The 8,438-nt window shown below is 44.3% G+C and overlaps 1 protein-coding gene and 1 pseudogene across 11 annotated transcripts in view; one reads left to right on the top strand and one right to left on the bottom strand.

Annotated features, from left to right (window-relative positions):
* FOXN3 (forkhead box N3) overlaps positions 1-8,438 on the bottom strand; it is a 193,323-nt gene that overhangs the window by 95,264 nt on the left and 89,621 nt on the right. For all 9 annotated transcript variants that reach the window (XR_014563497.1, XM_083735609.1, XM_083735607.1 and 6 more), the window contains exon 3: positions 5,570-5,706. Coding sequence is in view for 8 of the 9 variants with exons in the window: in XM_083735609.1 (XP_083591735.1) it covers positions 5,570-5,706 (137 nt within the window). In the remaining variant the exon portion in view is untranslated. The remainder of the gene's footprint in view (positions 1-5,569; positions 5,707-8,438) is intronic.
* The window catches only part of LOC310844441 (lysosomal enzyme trafficking factor pseudogene), a 31,237-nt pseudogene continuing 27,597 nt past the window's right edge, over positions 4,799-8,438 (top strand). For both annotated transcript variants that reach the window (XR_014568669.1, XR_014568680.1), the window contains exon 1: positions 4,799-5,009. The product of XR_014568669.1 is annotated as a lysosomal enzyme trafficking factor pseudogene (transcript). The remainder of the gene's footprint in view (positions 5,010-8,438) is intronic.

Below are 8,438 nucleotides of genomic sequence, written 5' to 3'. Positions count from 1 at the left end.
GGGGGCAGATGACCTTTCGGTAACCTGGTCCCAAATTGCCAGAGGCACTTTTGGAAACATTATTCAGACTCCTCCCTCCCTTTGGCCTGGATGTGGCAGCCGAAGTGAAGGTTCTAGCAGTGGTTGATGTTTATGGTACACATTTTGCTTTAAGTTTCTACCTGGGTAATAAGTGTTTTAGACTGTAACCCAACCCAAGCATGAGGGATTGCGGTCGCAGGGGTGGGGGCGCTGTACATACTTTTATTGCATTTTTATTCCGCCCTTCCTCCAAGGAACTTAGGGTAACCTCTACAAAGGCGTTCTCCCCCACCCATCATGAAGAAAGAAAAAAAATCCAGAACAGCAAGGGTGTGGAAAGCAGGGTTAGAAATTAGCAGGGCGCCAGATGCTTTTTGCGCCTAAAGATTCTCCATTTGCGAGCACCTAAAAAAGTCTGGGTGCGATTTTTTTGCGCCTGGCTGACACTCAAGGATTACTGGAATGTATGTGCTTTGAAGCCTTGAAGTATATGTTAAGGACAATTAATACGTTAGGGAGTTTAACAATAAAGGGTAGAGTGTTTTGAAAACTGAAGTACAGTACCAATATTTTTTTACTGTAAACTCCAAATTAAACATGTATTAACAACTTCTGTTAAAACTGTGATACTGTGTCACTTATGTGAATTGCGTAATATCAAAGTAATAAATAGAAAGTGTTGCCAAACTCCACCCCCCAATGGCAACTAGACACACTGTTTTGTCGCCCACAACCCAGGTCCCAGGAGGCATTTGGCTCCTAGCTTTTCTATCCCAGTTTCTAACACTGGTGGAAAGGGGGAAAATTAGTCAAAACCACCATCTCTTCCATTAATGGAGGGCTCCAAAAGCACCTTCTATCCATGGAAGCAGGCCCGTAAGGGGCCAGGGACTGGCTACTTTTTTGTTTCAGTTTATAACTTTATTCTAACAAAATTCCCACCCCAATCTTAACACAAGCTCTGCAAACGCCTCCATAGAAGGGCACTGTTGAAATCATGTGGTCTAGTTGTCTATATAACATTGGCAACCAATGCTATTTTTCTAGAAAACGAGGGGGCAGAACTCTCCATGAACACCTCCCTTGTTCTCTTAGAATGGCAATGGCTCCCACGTGAGAGGTGCCGGAACTGAGTTCTGGCTGAAAAAAAGCCTTGGCAACAACTGAGGTGGTGGAGGGAATGTTAATTGATTACAAATTATTCCACGTCGATTTACAAATAACAAAAGCACATCAATAAAATCACAGGGACAAGATTTTGTTATAACCAGGATCACCAGTGGCCCTTCCCATAAGGGAGCTGGGATCTTCCCATCTCATCGGGTTCTTAATCACTGTCGTCAACTAGTTCTAAACCAGGCATCCCCAACCTTCGGCCCTCCAGATGTTTTGGACTACAACTCCCATCATCCCTGACCACTGGTCCTGTTAGCTAGGGATCATGGGAGTTGTAGGCCAAAACATCTGGAGGGCCACAGGTTGGGGATGCCTGTTCTAAACAAACAACTACTATGCCAGTAAATGACACCATAGCCAAGCCCTGCAGCAGCTTCATGTGCCGAGTTGGTGTGGATAAAATTCGGACCCATTCATGCACCCTCTTAAATGCCTTTGCCCCTGACAGTTCTCTCCTGCCCTCTCAAACTGTGAGTGCCACTTAGGGTCGAGCTATGCATGGCAGAGATAAGATATTGCTGCTGTTGTTCTGCTGCAGCGTAAGGCTTGGCTTTTACTGTTGTGGCTCTATAAGGTCAGGCTACAAAACATTTAGTTACTTTGGGCCAGAGCAGATTGGTGACTAATTCAGGGAGGGATACAGGAAAAAAACACAAACATCAAAGAGACTATTGTGGAATATATTGGGAGGGGCACGTTTGAGAGGATAAAGCAGATATTAACAACACAATATTATATATGCCAGGGTAAACAAACCCATATACAGTGGTATCTCAAGTTAAGTACTTAATTTGTTCCGGAGGTCCATTCTTAACCTGAAGGGCCACTTTAGCTAATGGGGCCTCCTGCTGTCACCGCGCCGCCAGAGCATGATTTGTGTTCTCATCCTGAAGCAAAGTTCTTAACCCGAGGTAATATTTCTGGGTTAGCGGAGTCTGTAACCTGAAGCGTATGTAACCTGAAGCGTCTGTAACCCGAGGTACCACTGTACATCTTCATCAGGCTGCAAGACAGAGTAGAGATGGGAACCAGCGCTATTCCATTGCCTCTGCTGATACCAGTTGCCTTTGGGTCTCCCCCTCCAACTACAGTGGTACCTCAGGTTACATACGCTTCAGGTTACAGAACTTTGCTTCAGGATGAGAACAGAAATCTTGCTCTGGCGGCACGGCAGCAGCAGGAGGCCCCATTAGCTAAAGTGGTGCTTCAGGTTAAGAACAGTTTCAGGTTAAGAATGGACCTCCAGAATGAATTAAACTGAGGTACCACTGTATCACCTAGCTGCAGCCATTCCACCCTCAGGCTCCCTAAACCAGAGGTTTTCAACCAGTGTGCCGTGGCACCCTGGGTCCCTTGAATGATGGTCAGGGTGTGCTGTGGGCAACACTGGCCCCTGTCTCCGTTTCCTTCCCTCCCTCCTCTGATACCCTCTTGCATCTCTGCCTCCCAAAGGCTTGCACAGCTGTTTGTTGCAGCAGCCCTGGCTACAAGCTCCCCAGGCGAATGGTGCCTCTGGGGCTGGCCAGGGGGTGCTTCCCAGGCCCATGTGGGGCAGTGTGAGGAGGCAGCTCTCTTTGAGGTAGAGGGGGCAGCTCAGAGACCAGGAGCGGTAGCTCTGACTGCCCAGAGGACTCCCAAAGAGAGGAGAGGAGGCTGAGGGAACACTCCACAAGGGAAGGTGTTTGGAAAAGGGCAAGCGGGGATATAACTGGGCTCCTGAGCCTCACAGGGTTGCTGCAGAAATAATGTGGTTGGTCTAGGGAGCCATGGATTCAAAAAGGTTGAAAAACCCTGCCCTAAACTGTTTCCTTCCCAGGTGGTCGTCATAAGAACTAGTGCCCTAACTTGCCTTTTTCCTCCTCCCTCTCCATCCCTTTCCCCTTGTATGTCATGTATTTTAGAATGTAAGCCTGAGCGCAAACCTGCCTATAGAACTCTGGAAACCTTTTACTAAAGAGCAGGGCAAAAATGCTTGATCTCACTATTGCTGCTGCTACTAATAACGTCTAGGTAAAGGGACCCCTGACCATTAGGTCCAGTCGAGACCGACTCTGGGGTTGTGGCACTCATCTCACTTTATTGGCTGAGGGAGCTGGCGTACAGCTTCCCGGTCATGTGGCCAGCATGACTAAGCTGCTTCTGGCGAACCAGAGCAGCGCACGGAAACGCCGTTTACCTTCCCGCCAGAGTGGTACCTATTTATCTACTTGCACTTTGACGTGCTTTCGAACTGCTAGGTTGGCAGGAGCAGGGACCGAGCAACGGGAGCTCACCCCGTCGCGGGGATTCGAACCGCCAACCTTCTGATCGGCAAGTCCTAGGCTCTGTGGTTTAACCCATAGCGCCACCCGCATCCCAACTAATAATTTCTACCAAGGCATAAACCTCATTAAGTTCAATGGTGGCAAACATGAGATGGCAGCCTTAACCTCCAATATTCAACTTGCTACAGCTAGTATCAATTCCTTAGGCGCAGCTCTTCACCTCCTTCTGTCATCAGTGCTCAATCTCACATTCAGTACACCTTTTAGCAACAGACACCCTGGCAGTGAGAGCTCTCGGTGCTGCTGATCATAGATTAAAACAACAACAACAACAACCTGGTAGAATGTCTCTTATTATTATTATTTTCTTTAATCAGGAGGGTAAAAATGCTGCAAGTCCACTGTAGTTGCTATGTAGGGTTATCCGTTACCAAGGCAACAGCGTATATCTTAGTACTAATGGCCTGTCCTTTTGCCAGGCAACAGCCTTGTGATGCAACTGCACCTGTCTCAGCTATGCGTTGCTATGGAGACGTTCTAGTCGCTATGGTTACCATCACGCTAATCGCCTAGCAAGGGCAGACATACAGCCGTCTCCTGCAAAAGCCCAGCTGTTCCTCCCAATCTCTGCCTGAAGATTGATTGTCTGGGTCATGTGACGGAACGCGCGGATCAACACAGATGCACGAGAACCTCATTAACGTTACCAGAACGAAATTACTTTGCATGTTGCTGGCTTCTAAAAAGCAGGGAAGAAGTGATATAACTTGAGTGGAGGGGGGCAGAAAAGTATTGCACCACCCCCAAAATCCCCATCTAAATACACATTTAAAATTCCTTATCGGCTTTTAACATATATATCTGCAGCCAGGCAGGTTGGTGTAGATCTAATTTGTGCAACAGGTAACACAAGTTTCTAAATTATTATTATTTATAAATTTGCCTATTGTTGTCCTACGTGCAGATGTGATTTGATCCTCTGTTTGTAGAAATAAATAATCCATTTCCCGAATGGTTTGTTATGAAAAGCAGGCGGTTTGATACCCCGTAATTATCTCATACTATCCCCTGAGTAGGACAAACAAGAAACAAACAATCACTGTTCAAGTACTGTACTTCCATTTCCCCCCTCCAATGACTTTTCAAAGTCACCAGTCCTGGTTCACCTTTTTTACAAGATGAACAGGAGTGAGCTATGGCAACTAGGCATAACCATGAACAGACCCACTCGCCTCACAGAGCAGGTAACCACAACAGCAAGGGAAGCTTCCTGTTACCTAGAAGCAAAAGTTTATATAGCTGCGTTGACAAAGCGATCTACCAAGTAGGGAGCTAGGAGGACAAAAAGCACCAGCGACCTGCTTCCAAAGAGGTACACATCTATTCATGCAAGCAAAGAGGAAAACCCAGCCGGTTTCCTTTTCCTTTTAAAACTCCAGCTTTGGCCCTGAGCACAAGCAGCTAGAATGTTTCTCAGAAACCTCCAAAGGAGCACTGGAAACTTACAATGACAAACTGCAAATGAACAGGTCGGTTCCTCCAAAACCGGTAAGACATACTGCGGCTCTAACAGACGGTTTAAGTACCAATAAGTTAAGGGAACTACCATGCTTTCTGCAGCTGCTGTAGTCCTTTATAGCAGGGCAGAAGACAGACTGTGGTCTAATTTGTCTCCACTGGGCCACCAATGAGTTTCCAGCGGGCCACTGAGAGCTAACAGGTTGCTGTGTTTCTTGCAAAAAAACAGTTGTTTTGGTTTAAACCAGCAAAGGTGCATCCTGTGCTGTTATGCGAGATTACATACCTGGGATCGCTTATCACAATTAGTTGTGCCTTAAAAGATCCCAAATATGCACAAGTCAATTGACCTGAGCTAAATTTACAAACCAAGAGTGCATACTTTGGATCTTTCAACAGTTAAAGTACAACTAATTTGTGATAAGCGCAGTAAGTGCCTTTGCTGGCCCATCAAACAGAGGCATTCTAGTAAAAGCTAGACTACATAATGTTGTTAGCAGCCCTCCCCGATTTCTGGCCCTTGCCTGATCCAGTATTTGAGACAAGACAAAACAACTGCCCATGTTAAAATTATATTCAAGTTTTCTTACCTTTGATATGCCTGAGGAGACGCTGGAGGGGTGCTGAACACATGCGAATATGGGTGATAGGGGGTCTTTTTCAAAGCCTGGATAAGATTTTGTCTATATTCTGGGTCTATACACCATAAAGACCCTTTCCCAATACTCTGCAAAGGAGGATAAAAAAAAATCATTTTAAATGACGTAAGTGTAACTCTTAAGTTTTTCAGAAAACCGAGAATATTCCTTCCTGCTTATGAAGAACAACAGATCTCATTTTTCTGCTACAAATGCTAGTTTAGGTGCAGCTGTATTTCAGTTTTGATGTTTAGAAGGAATTGGGGCAGTCTGATATTGTATGTAAACTGTGAAAATAGCTACCACTGTGCTCTGTTCAGCAGTTTTCTGGAAATTCTCTCTCCCTCTCTGTCAATGCAGCACACATACCACATATTGAAATATCATAATTATTCTTCACGGCCAGGTTGGAAGATAAATAAGCTTCGCAGACTAGAAACTAAAACTGTTATTCTCTTCTGGGTGTTGTAAAAGAAACTTGGAGGAAGGTGGGCTTAAGCTCCCTAAGCAACTTATTTTAAAAAACTAAGTGTTCCTAATACCAGAAAGCATGAGTGCCACCTTACCACAAAAAACTTAATCCCTCAACTCCACCTACTATGTCTGGTTCACACCAAGTGTAATAATTAAAATAAATCTGAATATATGAAGCCTAGGTTTCTGTTTGGGAGGTCTAGAATTTCAGTTTTAGCCTGAGAGAATCGTAATCAGTTTAGCTTGCCTGCAAGAGGTAAGGCTTAAACAGAATTTACTAGTTATTTTCAAGTTCAGAGGATTCCACTTCTATTCCCTTGCAACTGGTAATTATGGGTGGCATTCAAGCAACTTGTCTTTGTCAGTGAAAACAGAACTTGGGAGCAGAATTACATGTGGAAGAGGGCAGGGAAGGGAAATTCTGTTGTACAAGTGGAAGTTCTTGCACTAACAGAAAAAAATGCACTCTTGAGTGGCAGAAACAACATTGATTCAGGAACCAAGCACAGTGGGTTGTATCCCACGAAGTCCGCCTCCTGTTAGCGCAAGGACTTCTGCTTGCACAACGGGGTCTGCGCTCATTGCCCTAAACTTTTCTGAGGGGCACAATAAAAAAATACCAGGATGGACAACACATCCTATCCCCATTTATTACATTACTGGGAATGCACCATCGTTATTAGAAGGAATTACAACTTTTCTGGGACTCTCAGATCAGGTCAGTCAGGAAGTTTTGCGTAGGGAATGTTTCCCTTCCATCCCCAAATTCAATTACAATTCATACAGATGACTCTATCTTACTTTGGCAAGGCAACCATCTGAGCATTCGACTATGGGTAATGGCTGAGGGCATCACTAATAAACCTACGTTCGAAATCAGTACTTAAAGAGCATCACTTTACTACAAGAAAACTAGAGTGAAACTAGAATAACCTGAAATGATGGGCTGCGGACTCAATGGCTATGTAAACTAGCAATGAGCTACTACAGCCATTCTTTTTTGTGATATCATACAAGGAATATAGCTGGTGAAAATTCCAAGACGCATCCAGGGTAGAAGAGACAGGTGTGATTTGGTGAGGAGGAACACCTAGAATGCTACAGTAGCCTGGTTTCTTGTACAGCTTCAGCAGCCTGTCTATTAAATATTTGGCATGACAGTTAACACAGAAATATATCAGGCAACTGGGGTAGGTTTTGCTATGTCAGGAGGGCTGATAAAAGGCTCCCAAAGCAGTTTACAAATAACCACAATGCAATGCAGCGCAATGCAATACAATACAATAAAGTCAAGTCAGTCTGTGTCCCCGGCTAACAATAAAAGACACGGCACAAAAGGAAAATGGATTGAGAAGGAGGAAAGAGGTGAACCTGGGTTCACACCCTTAGTTACAAGTTGTTCTAATGACCAATATGGATGGGAATATTCAGGAGAGGAGGCAGTATTAAAGCCTCTCAGAACCACTAATAAAAGCACAGATTTAAAAAGTATTTTAAAGGAATTTAAAATAACACACATACATATATCCATACACATAGGTAGGAGGCTTACATTAAAAAGGGAAAGCAAAACAACTTACAGTCATACCTCGGGTTGCGAACGTGATCTGTGCGGGAGGCACGTTCCCAACTCGCAGCGCTACGTCTGTGCACGTGCGTTACACAATTCAGCGCTTCTGTGCATGTGTGTGACGTCATTTCACACTTCTGAGCGAGTGCCAAAACCCAGAAGTAACCCGTTCCGGTACTTCTGAGTTTGGCGTGGTCCACAACCCAAAAACGCACAACCCTCAGCATTCCTAACCCGAGGTATGACTTTATAGCCATTAAAAAAAAATCATATAAATTGAGATTTTATTTAAATGAACAATAAGGTTTTAATGATAAAGGGATTTAAGATTCCAAAAGAAATAAGCTCAGTGAGGAGCACCTTACAATGGTAGAAAAGGCCCTTGTTTAAAAAGGAAGCTAACAAGATGAGAAATTAATTCATAGCCTTTTTGGGTCTCTGTACTTACATGGAGAAAAATCCTAATCACTTTCAACTGAGTAAGTTAGTAGGGGTTCACTAAAAGGATGAGATGGTGTGGTCTGGTCCATGGGGTCACAAAGAGTCGGACACGACAACAAACGACAACAAAAGGATGAGAATACAGAGAGTTTCTTAAAGGTGAAATATTGAAGGCACAAAGACAGATAAATCTAACAAGAAAGAAAACTCTGAAGCATCTAAAGATGGCTGCATAAGGAGCTTGAGGATGAGCTGAAATTTTAAAAAGAGAATGTATAAGAAATGGGGGGGGGGGGGAATCATGAAGGAAGAGTATGCATGAGTATCCATTAGTTG

This window comes from Podarcis gaigeae (genome assembly GCF_964106915.1).
Source record: "Podarcis gaigeae genome assembly, chromosome: 1".
NCBI classification, from domain to species: domain Eukaryota; kingdom Metazoa; phylum Chordata; class Lepidosauria; order Squamata; family Lacertidae; genus Podarcis; species Podarcis gaigeae.
Note: the sequence above shows the minus strand (reverse complement) of the source record. Positions and strands in the feature narration are given on the sequence as shown.